Source organism: Grampus griseus, assembly GCF_964374135.1.
Source record: "Grampus griseus genome assembly, chromosome: 4".
Taxonomy (NCBI): Eukaryota; Metazoa; Chordata; class Mammalia; order Artiodactyla; family Delphinidae; genus Grampus; species Grampus griseus.
In genome coordinates this window covers 16,948,574-16,968,037 of record NC_138997.1, presented here as the reverse complement: position 1 = coordinate 16,968,037, position 19,464 = coordinate 16,948,574, and the positions used below count along the sequence as shown (strand labels likewise).

The 19,464-nt window shown below is 41.4% G+C and overlaps 1 protein-coding gene and 1 pseudogene across 3 annotated transcripts; one reads left to right on the top strand and one right to left on the bottom strand.

The window, feature by feature from the left end:
- Positions 1–1,348: 1,348 nt before the first annotated feature.
- Positions 1,349–14,381, top strand: LOC309821620 (alcohol dehydrogenase class-3). Of its 2 annotated transcripts, XM_082653107.1 has the most exons (9): positions 1,349–1,446; positions 4,380–4,481; positions 6,124–6,265; positions 7,146–7,233; positions 9,794–10,013; positions 10,164–10,424; positions 11,150–11,285; positions 13,811–13,949; positions 14,088–14,381. In XM_082653107.1, exons 1-9 carry the CDS (start codon positions 1,435–1,437, stop codon positions 14,110–14,112), a joined length of 1,125 nt encoding a protein of 374 aa, XP_082509233.1. In that variant the 5' UTR covers positions 1,349–1,434; the 3' UTR covers positions 14,113–14,381. The 2 variants fall into 2 exon arrangements, with proteins under 2 accessions (XP_082509233.1, XP_082509234.1); XM_082653108.1 differs by lacking the exons at positions 4,380–4,481; positions 6,124–6,265 and having other exon boundaries at positions 1,403–1,446.
- A 1,541-nt stretch (positions 14,382–15,922) lies between these two features.
- On the bottom strand, positions 15,923–16,430 carry LOC309821813 (macrophage migration inhibitory factor-like; annotated as a pseudogene). Its single transcript has one exon. The product of its transcript is annotated as a macrophage migration inhibitory factor-like (transcript).
- Between the last annotated feature and the right edge of the window lie 3,034 nt (positions 16,431–19,464).

Here is a 19,464-nt window from a genome sequence, read left to right as displayed (position 1 = left end):
TCTAGAAGTGGTCCTTATATAAATAGAAGTTAAAAGCCATGGTGTAGATGAGTGGGTGGAGTGAAAGGAAAGGCTTCGGACAAACTTTTTGGGAGCACTAACCCTTAAGGTATATACTGAGGGAAAGGAGCCATTAAAAAGACTGAGCAGCAAGGAAGAAGAGTGGTCTGTTCAGTAGAGCCATTTTAATAAAATTCAGCATCCATAACAGAGTTTAAGAGTAAACTGGCAAATACTTCATCCTCCCTCTCTCTACACTCTGGTCCACTCTTAAAACACATCAAATGCATCCATGTTTCAGAGATTTTTCCCTGCCCGCTTCTCCTCCTCGCAAAGTTCTCTCCCCATGTCCTATCGACCACCATCAGAAATCCTACTCACCCTTCAGCAGCAGCTGGCATAGGAGCCTGGTGTAAAATGAAGGATGTTGCCCACCATCCAATTCTGCAAGGACTGAGTCACTGGCCACTGCAGTCGCTGACCTACAGTGCATCCTGAAAGGAATTCAGGGTGAGGATCAGGAAAGTGGCACTCCGTGCTCTGGGAAAACAGGAGAAACAGGCCCTTAGATAGTGAGAAATATTTCAAGAGAAACTTTTTTATGAGCCTGGATTCTCACACCTTCCCATGCACGAAAATCATTCACTTAAGATACCTGTTCCTCGGGACTAGCAATAACCTTCTAGGAGATAACACGCTGGATTACATGGACCTCCCTCCTCCAAATCACATATCTATTGGCCTCCCAAGACAACTCTTCTGAGCTATCTGAGAGGCTGTCTCCCACGCCACAGTCCCCAGCAGGACACTGAATAAACTCACTGGTCGTCCCTTGCGCGTTTTTTTTCAAGTTGACGCTGGGAAGTGTCCTGAAGGCGCTTCCGTTTGGGGCGTGCCCTTTATTCTTCTTCAAACAGCTCAGCTGACGGAGACTCCCTCGAACAGCTGCATCTTACTCGCCTTGCGCTCTCAAGACGTGCCCACAAAGTGTGTAGAAGGAGCACAAAGACGGTGCAGTCCTCTCATGGCTTCTCACATGCTTCCAGAGAATTTAATTCCTGGCTCCTCACCTTCCACCACTCTCTTTTGTAAGCTTTATCGACGCTGCCTGGGCTACAGTCACACGGGGAAACCCTTTCCTGACAGATATAGTGCAGGGTGCCTGTCACGTGGCTCACGAAGCTGCCGCCATCAACCAGCCTCCTTGACACCCCTCCAGCTCCCCGCGAGACCACCTGGGCCTCCGCAGGCGCGTTGGCCGGGCCGCACCCCAGGCCCCGCCCCTCACGGCCCGGCCCCCGCAAACCCCGCCTCCACGCTCTCCCCGGCGCAGGCGGGACCGCGCCGGACGCACGCCCCACCCACATCCTCGATCTTTCGTTGCGTTGGGGACTTTTGCGAGTCCTCGCTTCGCGCTGACCGGAATCCGAGGAGATGGCGAGCCAGGTATTGTCAGCTGCTACGCTGGCTGAGTCCAGAAAAGGAAGCGAGGGAGGGAAACTATGGAGCAGAACCGGGCCCCTGGCCGGGTGGGGGGGCGGGGGGACCGGGGGGGGGAGTCAGGAGTTGAGGGGGAGACGCGCGGGGCCTGGCCCTGAGACGGCCTCCGGCTGCCGGAGCTGAAACGGGGCTTCGGGCGAGCGGTTCAGCAAGAAGGGAGGGAGGAAGCTTTGTTTCGGCTCCGTTCGTGGGAGGGTTTTTGCTGCTTCTTTCTGGGACAGCCGAAGCGGGGTGGAGGTGGGGAGAACCGGAGAGTGGAGGTGAGGGGGAGTCGGTCTCTAGCCTGGTGTTCTGGGGGTGACTTAGGGGCCGCCACGCCTTGCGTACACAAAAATAAGTAACTTGCCCGGGGCCATACTTTTCGGTGGCAAAGCTGCAGCCAGAGCCCGTGCTCCTAACCCCTACGTTGCCTGTTTTTCACGATAGTAGTTCATAATTGAGCTATTACTGTGCCACCAAGGAATGTATTTTTTTTTTTTTTTTTTTTTGCGGTACGCGGGCCTCTCACTGCTGCGGCCTCTCCCGCCGCGGAGCACAGGCTCCGGACGCGCAGGCTCAGTGGCCATGGCTCACGGGCCCAGCCGCTCCACGGCATGTGGGATCCTCCTGGACCGGGGCACGAACCCGCGCCCCCCCGCATCGGCAGGCGGACCCTCAACCACTGCGCCACCAGGGAAGCCCCAGGAATGTATTTTTGGAAGGCTCCTAAGGGCCCTTTCGGTAACGTTTTGGAGCACTTGGGCACCAGAGCTTTATACATATCCTCCTTGAATCCTCACATAACAGCTATGCAAGGTAGTAGCCCATTTTACAGACCAAAAACCTGAGGGTTAGTGGTTTGTCGTGCTTAGTGATAACACTAAACATAGTGAGCCGGGGTTCCGAACCCTGTGCAACAGACTATTATTGCAAGTTCTTGAAATACACATTAGACAATAAACAAAGGCAGAAATATATGAGTAATATGATTAATCCGTCTAAAGTTGCTGATTGTTTTAATGCTTTGCAAACAGATTTTCTAAAAAGATTTGGACTTGAATAGAAATGGTAAATTCTAAACGATCTTTCAGATTTAACAAGTTGGCAGGTTTTTTTCCTCATTACCAAGTGCCTTCAGCAGAGAATGTGAAAAATTATAATTCCTGTGATAGTTCAGATGTTGAAGTAGAGCAATTGCGTGTGGATTTAGTGTGGGGCTTTGTTTTGTTTAGAATTGTCATTGACAGGAAAAGGTTAAACTTCCATATATGCTTTAAAAGGGTGGAGAAGGCACTTAAAGCTTAGATTATGGATGATTTATTCTTGTTGCTTCAGATCTCTAGAATATGTGACTTCATTGTTAGTATCCTGAATTTTACCTTTGGAGTTTTGTTTTGAAATTTATGGGACGTTGAGGTGAAAAAAGATTCTACTGCAGTGTATGAATTTTTTTTACCAGATTGATTGATCAGATTTAATATCTACATTTTAATTTTAAAAGTGATCATTTCCAGCCTCGCCAATTAACACAAGCCACTCATCCTTCTACATAGTTCAGTTCTTTTTCTCTACTCTTTGTTCTCTTGCTACTAATAACTACCACCTTATTTCTGCAAAGCTACACTGTATCAAGGACTGTGTAAGGGGCTTCATATTCACCATTCACAGTCACTCTATATGTAGATATTTTATCTTTATGTAACTAACTCTTCCTCATCTTTCCGCATCCCAGTTAAAAGTGACGCTTTCCCAAACCCACCAACCAAAGTTACACTCTTTCTCCACATTTTGCATTCTGTAGCACTTTGTGCCTATCCCTTTAAATCACACTTTTTGTAATCGTTAGCTTTCGAGTCTGTCTCCTATAAACCCATTGCAATCTTTATTCTGTGAACATGTTTCATAAGCATTATGTGAACGAGTCAAAACCTTCCTTATTACATACACTTCATTCTCTGGTAAAGGAGGAGTGTACTGACTAGACTCTGAAGTAGCACTATACTATAGAAATACAGTATGAGTCACATATATAATTTTAAGTTTTCTATTAGCCACATTAAAACGGTATTAAGTTGGATTAAAACTTAACCCAATGTAGTCAAAATACTATCGCAACATGTAATCAATATTTTTTTAATATTATTGAAATATTTTAATTTTTTTATACTAACTCTTCAAAATCTGGGTATATTTTCTACTTACAGCTTATCTCAGTTCAGACTGGCCATTTTTCAAGCACTCAAAAGCCACACGTGGCAAGTGGCTACTGTGTTGGATAGCACAGTTGAAAGGGAAAGATGTAGGGTTTTTTAATTCCCCCATTCTGATACTTTTCCTTACGCTCCTTCCCACGGTGCAGTTTTGCACTAAACCAGTGTTACTTAAACCAGCCTGAGCAAAAGAATTTCGTAGGGCACATCTTAAGCATTCAGATTCCTTGGACCCTGTACCAGACTAGAATCAGATTTTCTTGGAACCTGTATTGTTAACCAGCTCCTGTTTATGCATCGTAGAGGGTCATTAAATATTTGATGAGTGAAACTTTATTTTTTTTATGGTGGGGGGCATGCGGTTTGCAGGGATCTTAGTTTCCCCGGAACAGGGATTGAAAGTGGGCCCCAGCAGTGAAAGCGCCGAGTCCTAACCATGGGACTGCCAGGGAATTCCTGAATTAAACTTCTTCATGTGGTCATCTCGATTAAACCTTTTTAATGAATATCACTTATACGAAGTATAAACATGTGCCAGACAGTTCTCCATATCACTTAGAGTTATATGTGTCTTTGTGAATTTGTGATATACTTTCTAAGATTAGCATTCACCAGCATCTAAATTAACTAATAAGTAGTTGGTTACTAGTTCAGGAGGATAAACATCTTGCTCTGTTTTCCCCATTTCAGGTTATCAAATGTAAGGCTGCGGTTGCCTGGGAGGCTAGAAAGCCTCTCTCCATAGAGGAGATAGAGGTGGCACCCCCAAAGGCTCATGAAGTTCGAATTAAGGTAATGAAACATCCAAGGTACTGGGAGAAAAAGGCTTACAATTAGGTATCTGGATAGATGAGTCCTCTGAGGTCTGCAGAGGAGAAATCCCAAAGGACAGTGTATAGGAGAAGGTATTGAAAGTCATCCAACCTTGGAATCACAGCCTCTTATTTTATGCCTCTCACCTTTGCAGCAGTCTTCTCCCATCTTTTTAGCTTTGGTGTTGTGCTGAGCAGCCTTCTCCGTGGATCATTGGATTACTGCAATTTATCTCTGTAGTCTGGGTTTAAGGTGGCTTGGTAGGATGCTCCCCTTTCTGCTGATCCCATTAAGTTAAAATCTATGGTGACACATTAGAAACAAAAGAAGAAAGAAATGGTCTTTGGATTGTTAGAAGAAACTTCAAATAAGATTTAGGAAGAGGTTCCTAATTGATTAGACCAACAAGCAAGTGAAGTAAGCTTGCTAAGAGAGCTTTAAAATGTACTGACCCTTGCAGACAAGGCCAGGGTTCAGGGGATTCACTATTGCAGTGCTTCTCAACCTCTGCTGTGAGGGAATTTGAAGTTACCCCTGGAGAGAGTCATACTGCACAAGGCAGGCAGCTGGATATTCTGGCATTCTCCTCTGTACTTGTTTTCATATAAAATCAGTGCTTTAAAGTAGTGAACATTGAATAAAACTAACCTCTAGAAAAAATAAGCATTTTTTGCTGTGAATTGGAGTATACTTCCCCCATCCCACCTCCAATTCTCAGGTTCCCAGGGGTCACACTGAACAGGTTGAGAAGCCAGAGCCAAATAACTTTCAGATCCTTTTAACCCAGGCCCAGGGATCTGAAATCTTAGACTAGTGTGTATGTTTTTCTTTAAGTTCAGAAATCAGCCTGGTTGTGATTTTGCTACTAAAAAAGAAAATGTTGGTCCTGGATGTACTAAAATGAGCCGTATCGGGCACACTGAGTTCAGCAGGCTTCCTTGGGAAACGGCTGACAAACAGCCAAGAATGTTACGTTGTAATTGGATATATTTGTGAGAAGCATAGAAGCATAAATACAGACACCCCCAAGACTTTTCCTTTCTGTGCTTTTGGTAGTTTGGAGAAGTGAGAGGTGCTTGAAGGCTAGAGAAATCGGGATAAAGGGCTTATTTAAGTAGAAATTGTGTGTGGCTGCTAAAAGGGGAGTTGGTTCCAGTAAAACCTCTGAGTTTTGGCCCAGACCAAGCAGGCTGACGTATTTCAGAAATAGCCAGTACCTTATTAGAAATTGCATTCCCCAGCAGTTAGGAGGAGGCCAGCAGTGAGATGGGCTCCACCTGCATTTGCACACAGGGGATGTTCCTCTCCACACCTGCAGACGGCACAGTGCCCAAAACATCACCTTGTTTACCTTCTCCTGCTAACATGCACTGAAAAGGAGAATAGATGTACCATGTTTCATTGCCTATAAATGCACCGTTACTTTTAAGTACCACTAAGAAAATGCTGCCAGTTCTAATTAAGATGCCATAGAGTATAAGCATATGCTGATTTTAGAGAGGTTAAAATATGAAAGAATTGTATCTTCTAATCAATAAAATGTTATTAAAGTAAAAGTGCTTCCACCTATGCCTCACTGAATCGCATGCACACACGTGTAGACACTTTAATACCCTGTTAGATTATTGCCACTGCAGTTTGCCACACTGATGCCTATACCCTGAGTGGGGCTGATCCTGAAGGGAGTTTTCCAGTGATCTTGGGACATGAAGGTGCTGGAATTGTGGAAAGTGTTGGTGAAGGAGTTACTAAGCTGAAGGCAGGTAAGGAGAGTATTTGAATCACTTATTTTACAATTTTGGCTTATTTCTATAGGGAAGTTATGTTTCTCATAACTTATACATTGTTTATTTGTGAATAAGTTATCGCCTAAGTAAGTTGTCAAGATTGATTTTATACGCCTCATCTGAAAAGCACAAATATTTGAGAGTTTCTTTCTCTCTGATTATGCAGACTGCTGTTTATCTGAAATGGTTTAAGTACATCGCCAAAGCAAATTTTGCCCAATTAAGCAAGAATTTTTGAAGATGCATTGAGTCAGTGTTTTGAAGCACATGACCTCCTTGTTCTCCACTTACTGTTTTAAAAGTTTCACTTAGACAGAAATTTGAAGCTTGTATTTTTTGCATGGGCAGTGTCTGAATGATGTCATGTAGGTAAAGTTCTAGGTCTTAAAGTTGTTAACTTTGCAAAGCTGCATGGGTTGACAAGAATGGGAATTTGGGGGACTTCCCTGGTGGAGCAGTGGTTAAGAATCCGCCTGCCAGTGCAAGGGACAAGGGTTCGAGCTCTGGTCCAGGAAGATCCCACATGCTCCAGAGCAGCTAAGCCCGTGTGCCACAACTACTGAGCCTGCGCTCTACAGCCCGCAAGCCACAACTACTGAAACCCGCGCGCCTACAGCCCATGCTCCACGACAAGAAATGCCACCACAGTGAGAAGCCCATGCACCACAACGAAGAGTAGCCCCCGCTTACCGCAACTAGAGAAAGCCTGCACACAGCAACGAAGACCCAATGCAGCCAAAAATAAATAAATAAAATTTTTTTAATTAAAAAAAAATGGGAATTTGCAGGGGCTGATGTATTCATTTAGAATCAGATGCTACCTATTCAGGATAATGTCCTTGCATTTGTTTTCCAGGTGATACTGTCATCCCACTTTACATCCCACAGTGTGGAGAGTGCAAATTTTGTCTAAATCCTAAAACGAACCTTTGCCAGAAGATAAGGTTAGTATCTTTTTATTTTATTCTTAAAACAAGAGGTAACACTAATCATGATAATATCATGATAATAAGTAATTACGTGGCAATTTATACAGGGCATTTTACATGAATTATTTCATTCCATCTTTAGGGCAACCTGTCATTATCACTGCTATCACTATATTCATAGATGAGAAAATTTAGACCCAGAAATTAAGTGGTGTGCCCAGCATCATCAGCTGTTAAGAGGTACCTCACAAATTTCTGAACCCGTTCTCTTTCCATAACACTAGGCTAAATTTGCCAAAATATGTAGTAAGGAGGGACATGCTTATGAAATTAAATGAAGTCATTTTTATGAGCCATTTTATTGTCCATGAAATCGAAGTAATAAAACTTAGCTCATAAGGTTTTAGGAAGACTACAAGAGATAACATAACCTTTTGACACAGAAAAGGTGGTTATTTGATTGTAGCAAGGTAACACACTTAAAGAACTTCAAGGCATTTAAGATCTTGTGTCTGTTCGCCCCTTTTTTGTCTTTTTTATTGAAGTAGAATATACATATAATGAAGTAATTAAAGTATACAAATCTTAAGTGTACAGCTCCATGAATTTTTATACATATACACACCTAATAGTTATAACCATCACCCAGATCAAGATAGAGAACCCTTCCAGCAGCCCACAAAGTTCTTCATGTCCCATACAAGTCAACACCTGCCTCCCTCAAAGCTAACCACTATTTTGATATCTTTCACTGTAGGACTTCATATAAACAGAATTATGCAATATGTGCTCTTTTGTCTGGCTTCCTTCGAGATGTATCCAGGTTGCTCTGTGCATCCGTGATTTTCTTTTGTTTCTTTCACATTGCATTCCAAATAATCACTGTTAATCCATTCTCCTGTTCATGGACATTTACGTTGATGCCAGTTTGGACCTGTTGTGATTAGTGCCACTATAAGCATTCATATGTGTCTCTTGATGGACATATACAAAAGTTTCTCTTGGGTATTTCCCTAGGATTGAAATTGCTGAGTCATGGGATATACTCCCACCAGCAGTGTTTGGGAGATCTGTTTGTTTTTGCATTTTTTTCTAATGCCATTGACAAAATTAGTTTCTATTTTTGGAAATAAGGTTCCATTTATTTTATCACGTAAATCCAGTTAAAAAGCTAGAACCGGGCTTCCCTGGTGGCGCAGTGGTTGAGAGTCCGCCTGCCAATGCAGGGGACACGGGTTCGTGCCCCGGTCCGGGAAGATCCCACATGCCTTGGAGCGGCTGGGCCCGTGAGCCATGGCTGCTGAGCCTGCGTGTCCGGAGCCTGTGCTCCACAATGGGAGAGGCCGCAACAGTGAGAGAGGCCCGCGTACCGCAAAAAAAAAGCTAGAACCGAAAAAATAAAAAACTAGTCATTTTGAAAGGGAATTCCAAACACGGTCTGAAAAAATTTTGACACGTCAGATATAATAATGGTAATAGGTTTTTTGTGGCTGTCTGTAACCTTTTAGAAGGACAAGTCCTTTCAAAGCTTAAAATACATCCCATATCACCTTTTGTTCAAGAAACTCTTCTGGGACAGGAGCAATTTCTCACATTCAGAGCTAAACAAACTTAACTTGCTCTCATAAAGATACAAGTTATTTATCGTAGAGCTTTGTCACCTATTTGTTGTTTGTTTCTGATCATATTTTTGTTTTTCTCCCAAAGGAAATGTACTTATTCTTGAATCCAGAGGCAATCCATTTTTCTTCATCTATATATATTTATTTATTCACATGTATTTCAAAGGATTTGTCCAAGAATGTACATCAAATTGTAGTGTTTATTTTTGTTAAAATAACATATATATTAAGCACTCTGTGCCAGGCACAGTGCTAGTGCTTTACATAACCTCATTTGATCTTTATAGCAATGTCTAAGAAAGATAGATTTCTCTGATTTTCTGGTGAGGAAACTAAGGCACAAAAGTTAATTCACTTGCCCAGGAGCATGTGGGATTTGAGCACAAGTGTGTCTGCCTTTAGGGCCCATGTTCCTAAGCAAGATGTTACATCACCTATTTAGAATATCAAAAATAATTTTTGTTACCATGTATCATATCAGTGGTGAGAGCTACACTCTTGAAATAGGCCTCCTGAAAGGTCTAAATCAGCCAGTGTGGACATCTACTTTCATCAGCTGATGTGGATAGTTGCTTGTAATCTTTGCTGTGTAGATGCTGGTTTTGGCTTTATGAAGTTATATTTGGTCACAGAGTTTTACGATGGACTTTTAAAATCATTTCATCTGATCCATAAATTGTACCTGTTAAAATTATTTCAATACTCTGACAGTATAATCCAGAAGTATATTGAATGCTGGAAAAGATAGGTAAGATTATAATTCTTTTATAAGTTTTCCTAATAAGGCATTGCTGAAAGGTGCTAAATTATTAATGAATATATTAGAAATTAGACTTTTGGTCTTAGCACACTCTTCTGTTTACTGGTCATTATTTTTTAAATTGATTTCTTTTTCCTGTGCATTTTAGGAAACTTGATTCTACCCTACCTTCTTCCTTTTTTATTTTCTTTAGAGTCACTCAAGGGAAAGGATTAATGCCAGATGGCACTAGCAGATTTACTTGTAAAGGAAAGACAATTTTACATTACATGGGAACCAGCACATTTTCTGAATACACAGTTGTGGCTGATATCTCTGTTGCTAAAATTGATCCTTTAGCCCCTTTGGATAAAGTCTGCCTTCTGGGTTGTGGCATTTCAACTGGTTATGGTGCTGTTGTGAACACTGCCAAGGTAAGTGTTGGCCTGGGTTTTAGCGTCCACCTTCTAATTTCATACAACAAAGCCTTGCTGGAATAGTGAAATAGGCCCAAACAGTAAGAAACCTAATGATTTCCTTGACTCTTGTGAAATGAGTACCTTATAAACTATCTTTACTATTAGGTGGAGCCTGGCTCTACTTGTGCCGTCTTTGGACTGGGAGGAGTTGGATTGGCAGTTATCATGGGCTGTAAGGTGGCTGGTGCATCCCGGATCATTGGTGTGGACATCAATAAAGATAAATTCACAAGGGCTAAGGAGTTTGGGGCCTCTGAGTGTATTAACCCCCAGGACTTCAGTAAACCTATCCAGGAAGTGCTCGTTGAGATGACTGATGGGGGAGTGGACTATTCCTTTGAGTGTATTGGTAACGTTAAAGTCATGGTGAGTATGCTTGGCTTCATTCCAAGTGGCGGGGGGGGGGCTGCTTTTTTTAATGTAATTTCCTTAATTAAGTTCAAAAATTGTTTTGTTTTGTAAAGGAAAAGTCTTGAATTCCCTGATAAGAATTATTAGAAGGGAAAATGACTACTTGAACTAGAAATTGGAAATGATACAAGGGAAAGATGAAGGGAAATGTTTCTTTGCCTTTCAGTGTACACATAAATCTCAGAGTATGTTTCATTAAATGAAAAGGCAAAATGATGCAGCTGTAGAGAACATGGGCTTTGGAATTAGATATATGTCCACTTACTAACTCAGTGACCTTGAGCAACTACTTAACTTCTCTAAACCTGTTTCCTTACGTGTAAAATGCAGATAGTAACCGTAGGTACCTGACACAAAGTAGACACTCAGCAGAAGTATAACTATTACTTCTCTGCCTGCTGCCTTTATTAAGCCTTTAGAATTTTGAGCTAAGATTTACTTTTTAAAATAACAAATGAAAGCTTTTTATTTTCAATTTGTGTCAGTGTTGGGCCAAGTTCGTAAATTTTTTAAAATACCTGTTAAAATTGTTCAATAAAATTAAACTTACTAAATACTCACTTTGGACATTTTGTTGCCGTTTTTCTAATAAGCTCTGTACCACCACCCTCTCCCCCGGAAGTTTCTGGGGAAGCAGATATTCTCAGCACAGTGCACTGACCTCTGTGATTTGCCTGCAGAGAGCAGCGCTGGAGGCCTGCCACAAAGGCTGGGGCGTCAGCGTGGTGGTTGGAGTAGCTGCCTCAGGTGAAGAAGTTGCCACTCGTCCATTCCAGCTGGTAACAGGCCGCACGTGGAAAGGCACTGCCTTTGGAGGTAATTTGGTGGATGAGATGAGTACATTTTCTCTTTTGTTACTTCCATTGGCAGAATTTTAATCCTAGTCAGCATTTACCCCTGGGACTGGGGAGGTGCTCAGCTTCTCCTGAAACTCAAGGCTACTTCTTACACATTGAAAAAAATATTAATATTCTGTTAATGAAATAGTTGAGGGTAGGTCAGGAGTGAGAAGCTGGTTACAGGATAAGCAAACGACAGTATCAGCCACGCTGTGCCGTGTTGTAGACTTACATAGGTTATTGGCATTTTTTACTCATTTTTCCAGAGAGTGCAGTGATCCCTGGATGTGATCATACTTCCGTCTGAATAGCACTGATTTCAGCAGTAACCAATACTAAGTCTTAAACTGAAAATATTAAATTTGACAAAACCTTACAACAAAATTGAAAAGCTGCCAGACTGATCATTTTTCCCTTGTATGATCCTAAAAGTATGTGGTTGTTTGGGGTTGCCTAACTACCAGCAGAATGCTGAGAAAGTTTCCACCTTTTTCAAGGTTGCTCAGCTAGAGAAGAGAAAAGACATCAAAACATGTTTGTAGGGCCTTCCATAGTGGCACAGTGGTTGAGAATCTGCCTGCTAATGCAGGGGACACAGGTTCGAGCCCTGGTCTGGGAGGATCCCATATGCCTCAGAGCAGCTAGGCCCGTGAGCCACAACTGAGCCTGCGCGTCTGGAGCCTGTGCTCTGCAACAAGAGAGGCCGCGATAGTGAGAGGCCCGCGCACCGCGATGAAGAGTGGCCCCCGCTTGCCACAACTAGAGAAAGCCCTCACACAGAAACGAAAACCCAACACAGCAATAATTAATTAATTAATTAATTAACTCCTACCCCCAAAATCTAAAAAAAAACTATTAAAAAAAACAGCTGTTTATTTCAAAAAAAAAAACATGTTTGTATATCCCAACTGTTGTGAATAAATGAAATATAAAGTTTTTCATAGATTTTTAAAAAATATATTTATATCCTTACCATCCTCCTAAGGAAAGAATTACATAGCATGAGGGTTTTTTTCCTCAAGAATTTGCATTTCTTTTTTTTTTAACATCTTTATTGGAGTATAATTGCTTTACAGTGGTGTGTTAGTTTCTGCTGTATAACAAAGTAATCAGCTATGCATATACATATATCCCCATATCTCCTCCCTCTTTCATCTCCCTCCCACCCTCCCTATCCCACCCCTCTAGGTGGTCACAAAGCACAGAGCTGATCTCCTGTGCTATGCGGCTGCTTCCACAAGCTATCTTTTTTACATTTGGTAGTGTATATAAGTCCATGACACTCTCTTACTTTGTCCCAGCTTACCCTTCCCCCTCCCCGTGTCCTCAAGTCCATTCTCTAATAGCATGAGTTTTTAATGATCTGTGTTTAAGCAAAGTGTCCCCTACCTCATGCCAGCTTTTGTTTCAAGGCCAAAAGAAAAGATTAGGGAAGTATGAAAAATGAGGGGTTTGGTCAGAGTTTTCCTTCCTTATACTACAGAATTTGTCAAGGCAAATGTCAAGCTGACTAAACCCTCTTTTCCAAACCGCTACACGTGTGCCGCACTTGAGTATTTTAGGACAGACTTTCAGAGCCATACGTGCAGCTCAGGGGCATCATCTCAGGGTCCATAGCTGTATTTGAAAGGGTGTTCTTAGTCCGGGAGACTGAGCCAGGGGGTTTGGTAGTCACCTCTCACTGAAGCCTCATCCAAACACATGCTTATTGGGAAATAAGCTGGAGCCTTGGGGCCCCATGGGTGTTGCTAAAATATGACTCACAAATGTAAACAGAAGTTGCAGTTTAGGGAATGGCAGTGGCTGTGGTTGTCTCAGTTACCAGGAGATTTAAAGGAGAAAAAAAAGCACTGCAGTTTGGAAGGAAAGGGTAACTGGTAGAGGACACAAGAAGGGAGATTTGGGAAAGGCTCAAAAGAGGTTTGAAATGTGGTCCAAAGACTCCCTGGTTTAAAAGGTGGGAAGGCTTCTTTATTGATTTACTGCTTCTTTCAACACAAGTGAGAAATTGAAGGATCTGATTTTGTTTAAAATCGTAACCTGTAACTAAAGATCACCTACTTTGCTTTTCAATTTCAGTTTTCTCTTCTGAGATGGTATCCTTATTGTTGAAATTAAAACCACAGAAATAGTCATGTATCACATCAGTTTTTTTCTTCCTTGAATTTCACGATTACAGAAATCTTTGCTGTTGTGGACTTAAATAAGCTTATTCTGATTCTAGAGTTCTATCCTGTATGGTTTAAAAATTTCCATTAAGATTTAATGAGATTTTAGTAAACCTTAATACAGAAAAAGGCAAGTGCTCAAAAGGCATTTACTTTTTTCTTAATTAAAGATGTGCATTTCTTCTTCCTCTCTCTGCTGATTTTGAAGTTTTTCATTCCTCTTTAGTTCGTGAAAAAATTCATTCTCTTAAATGTCTTTGTCACCCACTAAGTAACAAGCATACTGTAGAGATTTGTTGGAAAACTTAATGAATAGATGTATGATTTCTTTTAGGATGGAAGAGTGTAGAAAGCATCCCAAAGTTGGTGTCCGAATATATGTCCAAAAAAATGAAGATTGATGAATTTGTGACTCACAATTTGCCTTTTGACCAAATTAACGAAGCCTTTGAACTGATGCATGCAGGAAAGAGGTGAGCTTTCTCTTTAGCTGTTTAATGTAGAATGTGGTAATGATTTGGGGCTTATGGAGGGAGAAGGGTAAAAAAAAGAGTTTTAGTGGTCTTCAAAGAAATCATTCAGAACCTGTTTATTGCTTTCTTCTCTTACAGCATCCGAACTGTTTTAAAGCTTTAAATTCAAAAGAGAAAAATTCTTCCATCCTTGTAACTAAGTCTTGTGGTCTGATTGGAGCAGCCAGACAAGCAGGAAGGAGCTCTTTCAAGTTCACATCTTCTTAGACCTTCATTAACTGACTCTGGGGAATAATGTTTTCTGTATAAATTCATAAATGTCTAATCAAGGACAAGGCTAATACTGTCATAAGTCTGTTTTCTGGACTCTTCACATAAATAATTGCTGGCTCATTAAGGAATATTTTTAACATAATAAAAGGCATTTCTGCATATGTGTGGAAGTTGTCAACTCTGTTGTATGTCAAATTCTTTGTCATGGTTGCTCTCCCCATTATCTTCATTCTTTAAAGGAAAGATGGAGGAAGAAGGGCGGTGGTGAGTATCTGAACCTTGTCTTCTACTGTCCTTGGTAACTTTCGCTTAACTTTTAAGGGTCTCAGGCCCATTTACTAAAGAACAAATTTCTCCAATCAGCAGTAGCACAGTTAATCAGAACCCAAATCTGCTTCTGTGAGATTATCTTCTTGTGGGCAAGTACCATGCATTGTTCAGACTTAGACTCCTAATTCCTAGTATGACATCTGGCCCACAAATTCATTGAAACTACCTTCTGAGCTTAAGTAGGTATATATGTGTTGTTGGTCACTCTGAACTATTTCAAGCATATGGAAAATATTTATATACTGAATACCCAAATTTCCAGTACTTATTTGGTCCAATCTTAACATCTTACTCTTCCAGGCCACTTTGCCTTTCCTCTTCTGCGGTATAGTCGACATCCAGAATTGGGTGTTTATCACTCCCATGCATACTGCCATACTGTGACTACACATATCCATAAACCCTTTAGTCTTCAGTATTGTCATACATGTTTTAAACATGATACTGTCTCATTCTGCAGCTTTCATTTTTCACTCATTATTTTGTGATTAATCCCTGTTGTAGGTGATGCTCCCATTCATTAATTTTAGTACTGTGCAGTAGTCAATTATATGAACTACCATAATTTGTCTCCAGTTGATAGCATATAGTTGTTGACCAAATTGTTTCTGTATTGCTAACAACACTGGTGGAACATCCTTGTACATTGTGCTCAGTGCGTTAGTTATGAAGGATGTGTACCATAGGATAAACACATTTTAAACCTTACTAGAAATTGTCAAATTGCTCTTAAATGTGGTTGGACATTTTTGCAAATCAGATGGGTGTGAAATGACTTTAATTTGCCTTTCCCTTAATGACTAAAGTCTTTTTTTTTTTTGGCCGTGGCACACAGCATGGTGGGATCTTAGTTCCCTGACCAGGGGTGGAACCTGAGCCCCCTGCATTGGGAGTGCAGAGTCTTAACCACTGGACCGCCAGGGAGGTCCCAAGTCTTTCATTCTTTTGGCCATTTGTATTTCCTTTTTTGTGAGGCATCTGTTCACATCCTTTGCCCATTTTTCTGTTGGATTACTTCTCTTTTCCTGAGTAATTTTTAGGGGTTCTTTATTCTAGATGCCAATCCTTTGTAAGTTTTATATTAATATATTTATATTTCTTAATTTTTATTTTAGTATAGTCAAATCTATCAGTCTTTTCCTGGTGCTGTTAAGTAACATTTAGGTTTCTTTACCCTGAGCAGAATAAAGAAGCAAACGAGAATGATGCATAGTCTTACCATCCAGGTGATCCATTAACACAAAAATAAATACATGAAGGCAATACATCCAAGAGTTAGAACATTCAAATAGTAGAGAAAATTGCATAAGAAAAGCTACACTTCCCTCTCCCCCCAAAAAATAGGTGACCACTATTCTTATACATATACTTTAACACGAAGGAATACTATTAACACTATTCTGTGCTCCCCCCCCCCCCCCCCCCCCCGTCTCTGTACCGTTTATTTCTCCGTCCCGGGAGGTGGGGTCGCTGGGGGCGGGGCGGGCAGAAAACCGCGTGCGGGCTGCGGGCCTGGGGCAGGGGACTCCGGAGCGCGACGTGCAGATGAAGGTGGAGCCGTTCCAGCCCACGTTGGCCGCGTTCATGTCGTAGTAGTTGATGTAGATCCTGCCCGGGCTGACGCGCAGGCGTCACAGCAGCTTGCTGTCGGAACGGTTCTGCGCGCCGCCGATCTTGCCGATGCTGTGCAGGCTGCAGAGGGCGCACGGCTCGCTGGAGCCCCCGAAAGCCAGGAGCTGGTCCGGGACCACGTGCACCGCGATGTACAGCGCCGGCTTGCCCGTGGCCTTCCTGCGCCAGCTGCTGGGTGAGATCAGAGAGGAGCCCGTCCGGCACAGAGGCGCGGGGCACGTTGGTGTTCACCAGGAATATCGACATGACGGCGAGGGAAGGCGGGGACAGGGATACAGGAACCAACCGACTCTCGTGTGAACGGCGCCCCGCCTATTATGTGCCTTTTTCTTCTTTCTACATCATAGCATAGTTTAGACTGTTTTTGTATCAGGACATCAGATATGCCATGCACATACATATCTTTTGGTTTGATTGAAACCATGTGCTTTTTCTTGTTTTAATTCTTTTGACTGATGTAGCTTAATTACTCCCAAAGTTTGTGTTTCTGAGAGAGCAATATTTAGTTGACTGAAAACTAGAAAAGTGGCAGTTATGGTCAGGACTTCTTTTTTGGATCTCTGGTGCATTTGAAGGACTAGGCAGTATGACCTAGCTTCTCTCATTTTACCTAGAGGGCTGGAGACCCAGTCGGGGCCCAGATGGCTCCAACCTATTGTTCTGGGTGAACTGGAAGAACAGAATAAAAATAGCTTCTACCCTAGCTGTAGGAAGTGTGCTTTAATCTGATTTGTTTTAGCTCAGCCTTCCAGGAACGAAGTATATTATTGCCTTAAGCGACTGCAGTAACGGAATGGGTATATAGGGTAATAATGGAGGAGAACTAATAATTTTTGGGGGGTTTTTTTCGCCTTTATTTTTCTTCTCATACATGAGTTATACTTGAATGAGAATGGCAAACATTATGTTCTCCAATAATGAGAGAATAATTTTAAGATAGTAAAATAATGTAACTCCAATTCTTGTAGCTGGCCAATTAGGGAGTTTACTTTTCTGTCACAGTCATGTACATAGTCTCAAGCCAGCTAATTCAGTTTAACAAGTATGAGCGTTTCCTGGCTGAAAGTACAATTGTCTCTTTCAAAGAACCAGTATTTAAAATCAATTTTACAAGCTCTTTAATATAAAGATTCTTGGAACATGGAACTATAGGTATAAAGTATTTCTTGTTAAGATACTTTTAATACATCCTCTTGGATGGCATCTAGGTGGTTATGTATATTGCGGAACCAAATATTTTTTGGAAGAACATACACAACATAGGGCTAAAAAACATTCACTATGTGCATGTCAGCAAATCTATCCTGGTTGTCCAAAATGAGGACTCTACCACCTTAGAAGTATTGTCGGGAATTTTTTGAAGTTATGTTTAAACTGCTTTCTTGGATAAAAGGTATATAATTTTAACACAAGTCACTAATCTCTGCTGTATATTTCATGAAAGTTGGTAAAAAAAATTTTACGGATCCAAAATTTTACAATGTTAGGATGTATCTTTTAACAGCTTTTTGTTTTTCATTGAAAATGCTGGTATACTTGGCATTTTTCAAATCTTTCCTGCTTTTCCATTTTCCGCATGTCGGGCTATTCTGCTTTCTATTTAACCCACCTAGTGATGTTCACTGTAGAAAGATAGTCCATATACAGGCTGACTTGGAATTCCATGTCTGACTTGGAATGAGTTCTTTACGACATGCACAGAGAACTAACATAAGGTAGAACCTATGGAATGATGAGGTTATTGAGATGAGGGAAAAAACTGCATTATTTCCAAACTTTGTTACAGTGGAGCCAGTTAATGTGTGTACAGCTTAAACAAATACAGCTCCGAAAGATAAACACAATGCTACTTCCATTTATCCCATTTCAAAGCAAAATTAAATGTAGCTCATGATTCTCAAAATGTTTTGTTGATCTGGGAAACAGGGAACATATTTTTACATGCACAGATGCTTCAGAACATTTTCTGCATGGCTACCAATCTCCCAAGTAGGTTGATGATCAAAGTCCTAAAGTAACTGACAGTTCTTTGGGCCTAGAGACACTTTGTGACCCAGGAAAAAACCAACTTTGCACTCAGCCAATTTTGTTTCAATTAACATGCAAGATCAGATTCTCTGTCAGCAAATACCCTGCAGAAAAAACAGACAGAAAACACATTTGGAAAACATTAAGTATATTTAAACAGTTACTTAGATAATAAGTACATAGAACTATACCAAGGAAATCATATCTTTAAAGAAACAACTAGGAAGTAAACCAGCACAGTGAACCGGTACGTACAAAGTCCTGCATTATACAAACTTCTTTTGGTGGAACTTTATAGGAACAGAGCAAGTGGGATGGGCTTTTAAGCAGATTGATTTTTATCAAACTGGACATCGTAACAGAATTCATTGAGAGGTAATATGTACATGCTCCCTTCAGGAAAGGAGCGCTAATCCACCACTGAACTACCCAGAGTTTAGACGTGGACTGAAATATTCCTGACTACCAAAAATATCTAGATATGTTAAACAAGATAAAACAGTGGAAATTTGCTTTAAAATACCTGTTGTTCTCTTCCTTAAATCTACATCTTAATATTAAATGTTCTTATCGTTGGCTATTTTGTTTTCTCAGAATCACCCAGGGCTCAGATTTACTGGTAAAGTTTGAAAAATTCTATTCTGAATTTTCTGTTGATGTCTGACCCAAGTACTGAAATAAAGCAAATTCGCTTTATAGTCACATTATATATAGAATAAAACAGTTGCTAAGTTGTGGCGTCATTACACAAATAGGATACCTCCATAGAGAAATACGGTGATTTGTCCAAGCCATTCAGCTAGTTTAAAAAAATCAGAGAACTGGGCTTCCCTGGTGGCGCAGTGGTTGGGAGTCCGCCTGCCGATGCAGGGGACACGGGTTCGTGCCCCGGTCTGGGAAGATCCCACGTGCCGCGGGGCGGCTGGGTCCGTGCGCCATGGCCACTGAGCCTGCGTGTCCGGAGCCTGTGCTCCGCAACGGGAGAGGCCACAACAGTGAGAGGCCCGCGTATCGCAAAAATCAGAGAACTCAGAGCCCTAGTGTCCTGATTGTTGATCTCGTGATCGTCTCATGACACCACAGTGCAAATGTGCCTGAGAGTTTGGCATGTGTTTGTTGTTGGGAATTGAATGAAGAGGCTGGGGTAATAGTAAAAGGGCCAAGCACCCAGGAGATGGAAGCAATTATTCTACTCAAAGCTTCGCAATAGTAAAAAGGCTGGACATTCACAAGAAAAATTATTAAAATACTT